The 16,087-nt window shown below is 36.0% G+C and overlaps 1 protein-coding gene across 1 annotated transcript; it reads right to left on the reverse strand.

Annotated features, from left to right (window-relative positions):
- Positions 1-7,468: 7,468 nt before the first annotated feature.
- LOC149191886 (uncharacterized) lies at positions 7,469-7,921 on the reverse strand. Its single transcript, XM_089406769.1, has one exon. It carries the CDS (start codon positions 7,919-7,921, stop codon positions 7,469-7,471), a length of 453 nt encoding a protein of 150 aa, XP_089262895.1.
- Positions 7,922-16,087: the final 8,166 nt, after the last annotated feature.

Genomic DNA, 16,087 nt, shown 5'->3' on the forward strand with positions numbered 1-16,087 from the left:
ACCGCATTTGTTATGCCAGTGCAAAGTAGATCAACGCTGCTTCAGTCAATCTCCGGGTTTTGTTTATGAATTAAACAATTGATTTACAAGCTTTCTAATTTCCCTCGTGGTGGCTCTAGTAACCTCGTTAGATCTACCCCTATGATTGATTTACTGATTACCACTTGCCTGGCCTAAATCCCTGAACTGAACTGCAAACTGTGACCTGGAATCCAATCAAAGTCTCGTCCCTGGTCCAACGCACTATCTGTTATGTGAACTTCAAATGCAGCGCACTTCCCGAGTGTAGTAGGTGCGTTGCATTTCAGTTTCACTGTGTTACAGGTGCGCTGATCAGACAAGGCCTTGTTCCTAAATTTTGGTCTCTGTGTTCACTCTTTTCAGATCTATTCAGGAGTTTTGCTACCTGTAGTCAGTACACCTCTGTTTGAAACCCCTTTCCTTGCTGTTATTCCGCCTCCATTGTGCAAAGAACTGTAAATGTTTTTATGTGTTTTTGAGTCATTTTCAGCTCTCCTTTACAAAGAAGTAGCGTAATTGTACTGTCGTTTCTTGATTGTAAAGTGTCACAAATGTCGTTTTCAGTCATAGAAGAGAATCTGATTGTTCTTGATAGTCGATTACACTATTATTATTGTATTTGATCTGAATTAGTAGTTTTTCTAGTGTCGAAAGCAAGTTTTCAATTCCAAATCGCAAAGTGTTGTCATTGTCCTCATTTTGTTTTGAAAAGAAACTTGTTAGTAATTGTCGCTTTGGAAAATAATTCAGATTTGCGCTTAGCTTTATTTTTATCATTCACACATTAAGAAGGCTGAAAAAAAATACATGCATGTGCATTTGCATTTAGACTGTTTGTTGGTTTGATTTAGGACAGTGCATATAGTGTGTGCTCTTTGCTCTTTGTTGAAAGAACGCCATCTCTCTTTCCTTAGTTGCTAGGATTTTCATTTGCAAAAAGAAGATTAAACGACTGTTTATCATCTTAGATTTCATTTTAGGAATTGTACATCTACATCACACGGTGAACCTGAAAGGCAAATTTCTTAAGCAAGATAAACTATAAAATAAATTTAATGAATCTAAAAATGCTTTGGAACCTAACGCACAACATCTAGAAGTCTAGGCTAGAGACGTATTCTGGCGTCATAAAGCCTGGTAACTATTGTTTTCACTTTTGGTTGGGTGATTCCTCCACTTTGAGATGATAAGTGCCAGTACGGACTTGTGCTCCCATGTACCATCGAGTATATTTTGGGAGACCACAATAGGCTTTATCCTTTATCCATAGGAAGTCATGCCTGCCGCCCTATCGACCGCAATGCACTGAACACAACATTCGAGAAGATTGACTACCATATCGTAAAAAGTATTCTGCAGTTTTGCTATTGGTTTGGTAATCCCTTCGTCTAGATTTCCATAGCAGTCCCTTTAATTCCTTTTCAAACTCCTTAACGAAAAAGGTCCCTCTGAGCACTTGTCACTTCAGACTCATTAAAAATCGAAGGCGACTAGAGTCATCTTTTGTTTTTTCTCGACTCTTAAAAATTGAAAAAACAAGTTGTGTCAAATCATCTAAAATTTATTTTAAACAGAATAATTATCACCTTTCCTACGTTGGTCTTAGGTTGAGGAAAATGGAGTCCACCAACCAAGGAGTTCTCCTTGGAGGAAATCCTAGTCCCTTCTCCTCTTGGGGAGATGTTGGTGCACCCGATATGGCCCCATTGTCGCTTCCAGGATTGACAATTGGCTTGCCCATATGGCTCTTCTCAACCTTCGTCGTTCAGAACACCGCGATTCCTGAACAATCGTGTCAGCAACTAAACGATTCCAGAGTTACCCCCCAACCCTCTACTTCGTCCAATTCTTCCTCTCCTCCTTCCTCTTCTCTTGATGAAGTTGGTAAAGCCAAAAATCAAGTACCTGAGAAGAAGAAGGAAAAGAAGAAGAAAGAGAAGAAGAAGAAGGAGCCAAAGGCGAAAAGGGGCAACCAAGCATCATCTAGCAAAAATCCACACACTGCACCGACCAGGCCTAAATCACCATGTGTCATTTGCAAAGGAGACCACTGTCATCGAGATTTTCCTTGCATCCCTCGGATCTTAAGGGACTGGTCTCCTTGTTTGCACAATCCGGTGTCATCAACCTCTGATGATCATGTTGAGAATACACTGTCAACTAGTGAAAGTGAAGCCCCTGGACAAAAAGGAAAATGTAAATTTCCTTGTAAACTGTGTGAAGGCAATCACGCTGTCCACCGTTTTCCCTTCTTAGATGAGACTAAAAGAGTTTTGGACGACCGTCCAGTTTCACTATTATGGCTTCCTCCTGGATATAAGAAACTCTTGCCGAGTCCGCCACTAGTTGAAAATCTGACTGACACGCCCTTGTGGATGGCCGAAGCATCTATCATTGAAGATAAACCATCTAAATCCATACCAGACGAAAGTCAAAAGGTCGAGGCGGCAGTTGACCCGGTCGTGCCTTTAGAGGATCAATCTTCAGATGATACAGTCACCAAAGAGAACAAGAACGACACCGTTCAAATTCTCTTCGTAAACACACACTCCGATGAACATGGGGGCAATCTACCTGTTCCTTTACCGCAGGAAGGAAGTTCGTCAGAGTCATACCTGGCCGTCTATTCGGTCCCACCTCCAAGCAACCTCCTTGTTTCCTTTTACTGGAATCTACTAGGTAGACCCCATTTACCGGCTAGTGTACCATTCCGAATCATCGCTCAAGTATATAGAATGGTTATGGCCGGTATCATCATAGATGAGGGGGCTTTTGTGAGTATCCTTTCCTCAACTGCTTGGAAACCGCTTGGTTTGCCATCGCTTTTTCCTGAAAGGAGAAATCTAACAGGCTTTGACAAAGGAACCAGTCGACCATTAGGGATCCTTCCCGATGTGCCCATAACATTGAGAGGGAAAACCATTCACATGAACGTAATGGTAGTCCAAGGACCCCTGGATTATAATCTACTCCTTGGACGAGACTATATTTATTGCATGGGAGCCATTGTCTCCTCACTCTTTAGAATAATGTGTTTTCCGCACAAAGGAAGAGTGGTCAAGCTCGTAGACCAGCCTTCATTCCCCGGTTCAAGCATAGCAAATAGTCATATACCATCCCTAAATGGTCTTTTCATGCAAGGAATGTCTCATCAATCCCCAATCCATCCTCCTGATGAGTGCGAGTGATTCGGAGAGCATGACTGAAACCCAGGGGGCATGCACCCTGGCCTATTTCGATAGGAAAACTTCAGGTATAGGGTAGGTTTCCGCGAAGGATATCTGACTAGTCTGACACACCTGCCCATTTAGGAAAAGTGGATTAGACTAGAATAAGATTCCCTCGTCAAAGTTATGTGAGTGGAGGCATTTGCGCCACTCACCTTTTTCTATTTTGGTAGACATCGCCGAAGAAGTGTTTGTTTGTAACACAAATAGAACAATCTTTGGTAACCTGAAAAAGGTAGGCCTTTCCTGATAAAACAAATGTTTTGTCTGCAAATTGAGGGGTAACCTGAAAAGGTAGGCCTTTCCCTACAAAACAAATGTTTTGTCGGCAAATTGAGGGGTAACCTTGAAACTCTATTTCACTATACCTAGGGGCATGCAAACCTTTTGGCATGCAAGCGAAGAGTGACCATTTATTTTTTAAATTTATAGGCCTTCTAACCCTTTAAACGCATAGGATTGGTCGTTTCCTAACTTGCATAAAGAAAGGATGTGGGGCAAAGCTTTGAAATAATGTCGTTTTTATATATGAGACATCCTCATTATGCGACTGGATTAATCGAGCAGTTTTATCGCGGAATTCAAGCTCATTAAAAAATAAACATAAGCAATGAGCAAGTGTTTCCCCCAGCATTTAAGCTCATTAAAAAATGAACCAATTTCCGTTAAATAACCATCGTGAATGTATTACTTCAGCCTTTGAAGCCTTGGTCATGTTCTCATCATCACCTCCACTTGATTGTTTACCCCTTTTGAGGAACAGCTATGAAGAGTGATCTTGTTAGCCATCCTTGTGACACTACCATGATTGGAAAATTCCAAACCTTACCTGGAATCAGCTGCTACCCAAACCTATCACTCGTTCCTCAAAAAAAGAGTCTCCTTTAAGATCTTTTCAACTGACTCATAAAATATGAAAAGATTGCCGAGCTATGGCCTCTCCAGCTCTTTAAAGCGACCCGAAGTGCTATCCCTCCTTTAGATTTTAATTTTTTGGACCTGAGGGATTATTACACAAAAAGATCGAGCGCTTGTCTTGTTCGGCTTGTTAAAATTACCGAAAATTCATCCCTTTCATATTATTTTATACTTTTTCGGACTTAAGGGATTAGATGACGAAAAAGGATTTTGGAGTTTCCTTTACGTTCCTTTTCAGACTATCTAAAATTGAAAATGACCGAGTTATCTTTGTCGTTAAACTTGTTAAAACCTAATAGTGACAAACTTGTCCATAACAGACAAGAACGAGTTTCACTATCGCTAGGCTCGTTAAAACATAGTGATGGGTTTTCCTGAAGGGAAAATTATAGAACAAGCATATTTTATCCTCCTCAAGCTTGGCAAAAATAAAGAGGTACTGGTCAGCAATGACTGAGGAAAAATTGGGAAGAAAACTTGAAGAAACTTTGTTGGTAGCAAGTCGCTCTTGAACATGACACTTCCACTCCGCATCCGAGTCGGGTTGGGTTGTTCCATTCACTGGTCACATCACCATGGTTCCATCACACCATCCACATTTTGGGTTAATGCTACCAATCCATCATGTCAGTGTCACTGATATGTTCAAGAGAAGTCACTTAGAGAATTCACATGTGTCTCACCCACTATAATACATTTTCGCTCCATTCTTTCATGACTGCCACCCTGAACTGTATATCACCAGATTGTTTTCACCTCCATTAAAATCATTTGCTTTGTTCCATGTCATTGATGTGGGATTCAATAAGGCCCTCCTATGACAGATTGCTTCTTGTCGACATCAACTCATTATCCAAGAAGTCGATCTAGGAACAACCTTTTCAGTACTTTGAAGCTTGCATGCCTCAATGGCAAGTTTCTAACTTCCGGCGACAGGTTTACATCAATGGCCTTTGACCGAAAGATTTTGCGTGGTGTTCGACGCCAAGTCCCCTATTCACACCACGTGAACTGTACTGTAGTAACTTGAGGATCGTTATCATTATCAGTGATTCCTCTCACGCCTGTTAACAACTTACATCATTGGTTGGTAATCAGGCGATGTCTTTCCATGTTCAACTCCAGAACATCCCTCACATGGATCGACTTATACTTTGAGTAAAGATCGAACGATATTGAAGACCCCAGATCTAGTTTCATCCATCCGGGCTCCGATATATATTCAGGAAAATAAATACATCAAATGTACATCATTGCTGCATAGATAATCATCAAATCTAAGGGATGATGGCTCTACCAGAATCATCAGTCTACACTCGGATGATTGTCTGTCCTATGTACATGAAAATGAATTTATAAAGCTGATCATGGGAATGCCCGCCTCAGCTAGATCATGAAAATAAAATGAAGATAATGTATTGTATTGTATCTTATTACAGGTCGCCTCCCAACTCGAAAAAACTTCGGATCCTCATGATAAAGCATTTCACCCGACATCAAAAGATTAACGACCTCATGCTTTAGGGGGCAACTGTTATAGACATTTTTAGGCACTGCAACCCCAAACATAAATGTCCATAAACCAAGGGCTCCTAAGTCCCTAAAGGTGTTGTTCCAACCCCTATACGAACAAGGTCAACTAATTACAACATCTCCCAGAAGTTCTCCATGAAAAACTACCCAGAACTGGTCAAAACTGGACCATTTCACCTGCTCCATAGGCAAAGTGCGTTGCATCCCACCTAAATACACACAGTAGGTGCGTTTCATGTCAAAAATCCCTTCTATGGGGTGTGATGGGAGAGAAGGGACAAATGGCAGGGTCAATCCGCAAGGTGGAGAAGGATGGAATCTTCCAGAAACTTCTCCTGTGACACTTGCCTCTCTAAATTCGACCAGGGATGAGTAAGAGATCATCAATCTCCAAGTGGAATCAAGAACTATCAGAGGGAAGACACTAATCAAATCTCAAGCTAACTCACCTCCCTTGCAGACATCTATATATGGATCCCTCATCCCAGAGATCCAGAGGCTGGAATTTTCTATCTTGTAAGGAAGTGTTGTTGGTTTCTTGGTGCAATATCACAATGTTGGGTGATCTAAGCTTTTCATGAGGTGAAGAAGGGCTTACTTGCTGAGAGGATGATGCTGGGTTAGAACAATTGGTTGTAATTCTCTTGGCTCTTTCTTGATTATCAATAAAGCTATTCAAGTTTTCCTCCATACACTTGTGTGATTGATGTTTTATGCATTTGTGTGGTTAATGTACATCTAATCCTATATTGCTTATGATAATAGATCTATGTTCTCGTATAGTGTTATGTTGCTTTGATTCTACAGGTACTCTGTGAAGCTGGGTACACAAGAAAGCAAGTAGCAAAGGACTATCAGAAGGGAGAGGAATCGAGCAAGGAACCAAGCGCAAGACAGAGGTTGATCTCCTTTATTCTTCTCTCATCTATCTCTGATAAAGGGAAACGAAAGTAGTTTTAGTTTGTTTGTTTCTAAGGTAGCTACCAGCCTTAGTGGGATTAGCAGCTCTGCATAGACACTATTCCCGGTAACATTGTTGAGAGCTGATCTTCGTTTCTTGGATTATCATTATGTTGGGTTTATCTTTCTTTACCCTATCCTTCATGTACCTCTGCTTGCCTTTACTGTTAAGGCCTCTGATATTCCAACTCGTAACTATCATTTTAAAACTTTTTGGGGGGTTGTTGAAATACCTCTGAGAGAGGTATAACTCTGCCAGAATTAACCAATATTTCTCCAACCGCTTGTATGGTTTCATTCATTGTCCGCCTCCCTCGTTTCCTACCACCTTTGCCAGAGTTGTCCATTCCAAAACTTTGAGATCCTTGTGTTCCCGTTTGATCCAGTTGATTTGCTTGAGTAGTTCCTTTTTTTTCTTTGTATTTTTGAAATGTCTCTTTATACAATTGCTTTTGGGCTTTCGGGATGAACCTTTCATCAAGATTTTTCCAGTCCTGTAACAACTTTTTCATTATTCTCTCCTCCTCATTTCCACTATCATTTTGAGTGTCAATCTCTGCCTGAGGTTGCTCTGCTAACATCTCCATGTTGTCCTCTGCTCCTCCTTCTGCCATACTGTCCTGGTTTAGTTCTGATTCCTTTGTCTCTTTTGTGATCTCCATGGGTTCCTCCATGTTTTCTTCATTTCTCATCTCCCCTTCTTCTTCCTGTAGGGCTTCGAACTTGTTCTGACATTCCACTGCCACTGTTTTCACGGGTTGTTGTATTCTTGTCATTTCTTTCCCTGGTCTTCTTTTTCTATGTATTTCCTAGAAACCCTCTTCTCCTCCTTCTGTTCCTTCTGTCCTCCTTTGTCCTTCTTCTTGTTTTCTTGTTTTTTCTTCCGCATTGTTCATTGGGCATTGTTTGAAGAGATGTCCGTATTCATGGCACCTTCTGCATCTGAAGGGTATATGCTCGTAGTCCACCGGTTGCTGCCATATTTTGTCATGGTATTCTAACTCTATGAACTCTGGTAATGGTTCTGCTATATTCATATATACACATATTCTTGCGTATGATGTATACTTCCCTCTTTTTGTTGTCTCTGCAACTTTGACAAAAGTGCCGATTGTATTGCCAATACCCTCCAGAATTTCAGGGTCCCAGAACTCCATTGGTAGGCCAAACAATCTTACCCAGATGGGTGTTGCTAACATCTTTTCCTGGTCTGGATTGTAGCAGTCCTCCCAGTGCCTCATAAATAGACCAGCATTATTCATGAAGTACGGTCCCCCTTCAAAGATTCTTTCCTTGTCTTCCAGGTTTGAGAATATCACTGTAAAAAAACCCTTTGCCCCTAGCTTTAAATCGATATGCACTTTCAGCTTCCATCTTTGTTGTATCCATTTTACCAGCTCTTTTTCTGAGGCCAAAACCCTACAAATTTGCATATCAAAGCATGATCTCTCAAATAGCATCTATAATCTTCAAGTTTGTTGTTGGGTATTACGAACCTTGGTTTTTTCTGATCTCTTGGTAGACATCTGCCCCCAAGTCTTGTTTTCCATCGATTTCCCATGACTGGCGCGTCTTTGCTATTTTCCTTAGGGTCTCTTTGTATTCCACTTCCACTCGATTCTCCTACTACCACATTTTTGTAGGAAGGGATCTCTCCCCCCCAGGTTCCCCTGCCATGGCATCCTTTAGATCTTTCTTGTTTATTAACCTTCCTCCCTTTATTAAGATTTCGTAGATCCGACTGCGTGTAGAAGGCTTGACCTCCTGCCCTTATCTTCGTTGCCGCCTCTCTTTCAAACTTGTCCCTGATAACCCTAGACTTTCAGAAACCCTTCAATTTGACACCTTCATTTGATTTTGGTTTCCTAATTTTTGATATAATAAATTAATAGTGGAATGTTTTTTCCCAATGTGTACCTATCCCAAATCCATTTACTATAATAATTTCAAAAAGAGGCTAGTTTGCAGTTTTATCAAACTAAGGGGACTCTCATGAATACAACACAACCCTTCGGTGTTTTTTCTCAACAGGCACCTTTTTAGCCTAGATTGAAAAACCAGGTGTATATTGAGGTGGAAAATAATAGAACACACCATTTGCAGCTGAAATCACTTAGAAAGAAAGAGGAGTGAGGGTATGCCAGGCATTTTTATGAGTTGGGTAAAACTGGGTTAAAATTTGAGAAATTGTAATTTTGTTAAATCAATTGGAAGAAACTAAAACAAAATTTGATGTATGTGAAAGAATATTTTGTCACAAATACATTTGGCTTTAGCCTCATAGGATTATTTACAATTAATGACATATGTATAGCCTTGAACAAGCATTTTTCTAAAGCCCAACTTTGTACATTTGCACTCCGTTCTTAACAGAACAATTCAAGAACTTAAGTCATTAGTTTTGAATTTGACCAAGATACTTACAAATTGTGCATAGGTATAAATAAATAATTCATTCAAATATTATCGTGCAATATATGCGTGCATTTCTATGTTTATGGCTTGCATTTTACACCAAATGTCCATCATAGTAAAAATTGTTAAAAGTGAACTTTTCATACATCCACTGTGAGCAGATGAGGGAAGGTTATAAAAAAATCAACAAATGAATGTTCTTTCCCAATGTGTACCTATCCCATTCCAAAATCCATTTACTATAATCATTTCATAATAGAGTTTGGCTTGCATTTTTATTAAACTAAGGGGACATCTCATGAATACACGACAACCTTTAGGTGGTTTTGCTCAACATGCACCTTTTTACCCCAAATTGCAAAACCAGGCATATAGTGAGGTGGAAAATAGTAGAACACACCGGTTTCAACTAAAATCACTCAAAAATAAAGAAGAATGATGGTATGGTGGGCATTTTGTTGCGCTGGGTAAAATTGGGTTAAAAACTAAAAAAACGTTAGTTTTTCAAATCAATTACAAGAAACTCACACATAATTTGAGGAATGTGAAAGACATTTTTGTCACAAATACATATGTATTCATATCCATAGGATTATTTCCAATTAATGACATATGTACAATCTTCAGTGGGCATTTTTCTAAGCCCAGTTTTGTACATTTGCACTCTATTCTTGACAAAAGAATTCTATAACTTAAGTAATTAGTATTGAATTTTGACCAAAAGACTTACAAATTGTGCACAAGTGTAAATAAATCATTCATTCAAATGAGGTTTATAGTGAGGTGGAAAATAGTACATTTCCAACTGAAATCGCTTAGAAAGAAAGAAGAATGAGGGTATGGTGGACATTTTTTTGAGATGGGTAAAATGCATTTAAAAACTGAGATATTGCCATTTTGTCAAATCAATTTGCAAGAAACCAACACAAAATTTGAGGAATGTCAAAGAGGTTTTTGCCAAAACTGTATCTATCTTCAACCACAGACTTATTTCCAATTAATGACATCTGTACAGTATTCAACAAACATTTTTATAAGCCCAATTTTATACTTTTGCAGTCTATTCTTGACAAAACAATTTAATAACCTAAGTCACTAGTTTTGAATTTTGACCATGAGACCTACAAATTGTGCACAAGTGTTAATAAATCATTCATTCAAATATGATCATGAAATCTCTACATGCATATCTATGTTTATGGCTTGCATTTTACACCAAATCTCAATCATAGTAAAAATAGTTAAAAGTGCACTTTTCATACATTCATTATGTCATAATGAGGGAAGTTTATAAAAATTCAACATAGGAATTTTATTTCCCAATAGGTATACCTATCGTATTCCCAAATCCATTTTCCATAATCATTTCATAACAAGGGCTGACTTACATTTTTATTAAATGAAGGGGATATCTCATGAGTAGAAGACAACCCTGAAGTGTTTTTGCTCAAAAGGAACATTTTTAGCCCAAATTAGAAAACCATATATATAATTAGGTGGAAATAGTAGAACACACCATTTCCAACTGAAATCACTCAAAAATAAGCAAGAATGAGGGTATGGTGAGCATTTTTCTAAGCTAGGTGAAACTGGTTTAAAAATTGATAAATTGTCATTTTTCCAGTCAATTATAAGAAAATGACACATAATTTGAGGAATTTGAAAGAGGGTTTTTTCAAAAATACATCTTTATTCAGCATCAAAGGATTATTCCCAATTAATGGCATTTGTAACGTCTACAACAAACATTTTTCTAAGCCCATTTTTGTACATTTGTAGTCTGTTTTTGATAGAAGAATTCGATAACTTAAGTAACTGGTTTTGAATTTTGACTTTGATACTTTCAAATTATGCAAAAGTGTTAATAAATCATTCATTAAAATATTATCATGCAATCTCTATGTGCATATGTATGTTTATTGCTTACATTTTACACCAAACGTCCATAGAAAAAGTTATTAAAATTGCACTTTTCATACATCCGCTGTGTCATGATGAGAGAAGGTTAAGAAAATTAAAAAATGAATGTTATTTCCCAATATGTGTACCTATCACGTTCCCAAATCCATTTAATATAATCATTTCATAATAGCGGTTGGCTTGAATTTTTATTAAACTAAGGGTATGAATACATGACAATTCTGAGGTGTTTTTGCTCAACGAGCACCTTTTTAACCCAATTTGGAAAAAATGTGCATAATTAGGTGGAAAATAGTAGAAAACACTATTTCCAACTGAAATAACTTAGAAAGAAGCAAGAATTAGGCTTGAAACTATCATTTTGTCAAATCAATTGCAAGAAACTGACATATAATTTGAGGAATGAAAAAGAGGGTTTTTCCAAAAATACATCTTTCCTCGGCCACATATTCTTATTTCTAATTAATGACATATGTACAGTCTTCTGCAAACATTTTTCTAAGTCCAATTTCTTATATTTGCAGTATGTTCTTAACAGAAGAATTCAATAACACAAGTCATTAGTTTTGAATTTTGACCGTGATAATTACAAATTATGCACAAGTGTTAATAAATAAGTCATTCAAATATAATCACACAATCTTTGTGTGCATTTGTATGTTTATGGATTGCATTTTACATCAAATGACCATCATAGTAAAAACTGTTAAAAGTGCGTTTTTCATACATCCATTGTGTCATGATGAGGGAAGGTTATAAAAAATAAATAGAGGAATGTTATTTCTCAATATGTGTACCTATCCCATTCCCAAATCCATTTACTATAATCATTTCATAGTAGGGGTTGGCTTGCATTTTTATTACACTAGGGGATATCTCATGAATACAAGGCAACCCTAAGGTGTTTTTGCTCAACAAACACCTTCGTATCCCAAATTTGAAACCTAAGTGTATAATTAGGTGTAAAATAGTAGAACAAACCATTTCCAGCTGAAACCATTCAGAAAGAGGCAAGAATGAGGGTATGACGAACATTTTTCTAAGCTGGGTGAAACTGGTTTAAAAGCCTAGAAGTTGTCATTTTGTCAAATAAATTTCAAGGAACTGGCACATAATTTGTGGAATGTAAAGAGGTATTCTTTCAAAAATACATTTTTTTTCAACCCCATAGGCTTATTTACAATTAATGACATATGTACAATCTCTGACGGAAATTTTTCTAAGCCTAGTTTTGTACATTTGCAGTTTGTTCTTGATAGAAGAATTCAATAACTTAAGTCATTAGTTTTTAATTTTGATCGCGAGACTTACAAATTGTGCACAAGTGTTAATTAATCATTCAAATATGATCTCGTAGTCTTTGTGTGCATTTGTATGTTTATGGCTTGCATTTTACACCAAATCTCCATCATAGTAAAAATTATTAAAAGTGCAATTTTCATACATCCATTGGGTCATGATGAGGGAAGGTTATAAAAAATCAATAAAGGGATGTTCTTTCCCAGTATGTGTATCTATCCCATTCCCAAATCCATTGATTATAATCATTTCATAGTAGGGGATGACTTGCATTTTTATTAAACTAAGGGTACATCTCATGAATACAAGATAACCCTTACGTGTTTTTGCTCATATTTTTAGCCCAAATTGAAAACCAAGGTGTATAGTGAGGTGGAAAATAGTAGAAAATGCCATTTCCAATTGAAATCACTCAGAAAGAAGGAAGAATGAGGGTATGGAAAGCATTTTTCTGAGCTAGGTAAAACTGGGTTAAAAACTGAAAAAATAGAAAAAAATAATAAATAATAAATAATAAATAAATAAAATAATAAATAATAAATAATAAGTAAATAAATAAAATAAAATAAAATAAAATAAAAATAAAAAAATAAAATAAAATAAAATAAAATAAAAAATCATTTTGTCAAATCAATTGGAAGAATTTGACATATAATTTGAGGAATATGAAAGAGGTTTTTGTTACAATTAGATCTTTGATAAGCCCCATAGGCTTATTTCCTATTAATGACATCTCTACAACCTTCGAAGGAAATTTTTCTGAGCCCCATTTTGTACATTTACACTATGTTCTTGACAGAACAATTCAAGAACATAAGTAATTAGTTTTGAATTTTGACTAAGAGACTTACAAATTATGCACAAGTGTTAGTAAATAATTCATTCAAATATTATCATGCAATATCTACATGCATTTGTATGTTTATGGCTTGCATTTTACAACAATTTTCTTGCATTTAACACCATTTTACCCCAAATGTTTCTTCCTCCCACGGTTTTAAATAATTCCATATTTTTCTTATAACATTTGCATGAAGTCCATAACTTTATAGATTTGTCTTATAACTATAAAAATGAGTTTAGAAATAATTCCAGCCACCATATTTATAGAGGCATTTTTTAAAACGTTAAAGCATATACCTAAATGTATATATATGTTTGACAAATATCTCCTTCAGAATTTTGAAACTCTTTTTAAGTTTTTTGCAACATTGTTTTCAAAATTGGTATTCCTTAGTTTTTAACTAAATTTGACTAGTTCAGTCAAATGCACATCCAACCCTCATTCTTGAGTGATTTCGATAGGAAATGATTGTTCTTTTAATTTGACACATTTCTTTACTTTTAGTTTTCTAATTTTGGATTTAAAAAGCCCTGCTGTGCAAATACACTACAAGGTCACCTTCTAAATGTGAAATGCTTGCTTAGTTGACCAAAATGTAGGTCTAAGTTCTATCATTGGTTATTTATAAGTGCTTTCAGTCGTATAGAATATGTTTATTCCTTCCATGGTCTTAAACAAGTTTATATTTTTTTACAATAGTTGCATGAAGTTTATAACTTTATAGAGTTGCCTTATAACTATAAAAATTGGCTTAGAAAAAATCCCCCATGAGCTTTATAGAGCCATTTCTTAAAACATAAGAGCACATACTTGGAGGTGTATATCTATATATATATATATATATATATATATATATATATATATATATATATATATGACAAAAAACCTCCTTTAGAATTTTGAAACCCTTTTTAAGTTATCTGCAACAATGTTCTTAAAATTGGTATTCCTCATATTTTAATTGAATTTGACTATTCAGTAAAATGCACACCCAAACCTCATTCTTGAGTATTATTGAGTGATTTTGATATGAAATTATTGTTCTTTTAATTTTGATGGATTCATTTAATTTTACTTTTCTAATTTGGATTTAAAAAGTTCTGTCATGTAAATACACTATAAGGTTACCTTCTAAATGTGAAATTCCTGCTTAGTTGACCAAAATGCAAGCTTGAGTTCTATCCTTGGGTATATTTAAGTGATTTCAATTTTAGAGAATATGTCACTTCTTTCCATTGTATTAAATAAGTCCATATTTGTCTTATAAAATTTTCATGAAGTCAATAACTTTAAATATTTGTCTTATAACTATAAAAACAGGATTAGAAAAATGCCAGCCACAAGCCTTATAGAGGAATTTTTTTAAAACATAAGTATACATACATACATACATACATACATACATACATACATACATACATACATACATACATACATACATACATATATATATATATATATATATATATATATATATATATATATATATATATCTGTGTGTGTGTATGTATGTATGTACGTATGTATGTGACAAAAACATCCTTTAGAATTTTGAAACTCTTTCTAAGTTGTCTACAACATTGTTTTCAAAATTGGTATTACTTAGTTTTTAACTGAATTTGACTAGTTCACTAAAATGCACATCCAACCCTCATTCTTGAGTATTTTTTAGTGATTTCGATAGGAAATTATTTTTATTTTAATTTGAAACATTTGTTTACTTTTAGTTTTCTAATTTTGGATTTAAAAATTCTTGTTGTGTCATCTGAGATTCCCACCAGATTCAATCCTCACACATGTCATAACCAAACTAGTTTAAAAGGAGTTCTAGGACCGATTTGGTCGTTTTTTACAGGTCACCCTATAGTTCATCTCATGCACACTTAAGAACGTAACTTTCCAAATTTAGCACTTGTCATAATGGCCTTCTTATTCGTTAGGAACTCTTTCGATATCTAGTTGAAGGGAAAGAATAAAGAAGTGTATTGTTATTATGATGATGCAAGTGTCAGGGACCTAGTCATAACAAAATTGGAATTGAGAAATACCATGCATATTTTGGATGCATAGGTGGAATCATTAAAAACATCAGAAATTGCTGAGGATTTGCAAGACTCGCCTTCAAAACAAAGGTGAGAGCTACAAATTACCAATATAGAGCTCCTCTGGGCCAATGAACACATCAAGAGAATCGAAACCAAGTTGGAGCTTTTGAATAAAGGGCACACCAACAAGCAATCCCTTTAAGAAGTTAGGAAAATAAGATGCGGATGGATAATAAAGATAGTAAGTAAGCATTGGAATTAGTTGGAATTCATCCAAGAAATGATCAAAACCATTAGAAGATCCCACATAGAAATGGAAGCCATTGAGAGCACTATTGTTTACTCTGTGTCTAAGACATAAGTGATTATAGACTTTATTGATCAAGTCCATAAGGAAGCAGTGGTGAGGGTAAACATGAATAGGTTGAATGGGTAGCAAGGGATAACTAGATGATAATAAAGTAGGAATTGGTGATGCTAGTCAAGGATGAAATGGAGGAACTAACAGAGGAAATAGAAGGTTTCAAAAATAAATGTGAAGTGCTCTATTGAAAGGGACTTCCAACCTTCTTCGACAATGATGGAGACTTGTATCCCAAGGAAGCTTTCATACAAATATTGATTACAATAAAATAAGATCACAAGGGCTTCAAAGAAAAGGGTCATGCCTTTCACGTAAAGGAAATCATGAAATTGTATGATAATCATTTTGAAATTTTGTATATACTGAAGTATATTTTCAAGGAGTGAGGCAAAGATGATTATGAGGCCATCACTAACCTAGAAGGAAACATCATAGATGCATGGTCATGTGATGTTCCATATGGTAAGGAATGGAGGAATCTTATGGATTTATATGAATGGTGCATTCAAAGTGAATTTCTACCAGTGAGACATATGGCATT

This window comes from Pinus tabuliformis, chromosome 2_2 (assembly GCF_031772625.1).
Source record: "Pinus tabuliformis cultivar Carrire ecotype Pingquan chromosome 2_2, CPIR1, whole genome shotgun sequence".
Taxonomy (NCBI): Eukaryota; Viridiplantae; Streptophyta; class Pinopsida; order Pinales; family Pinaceae; genus Pinus; species Pinus tabuliformis.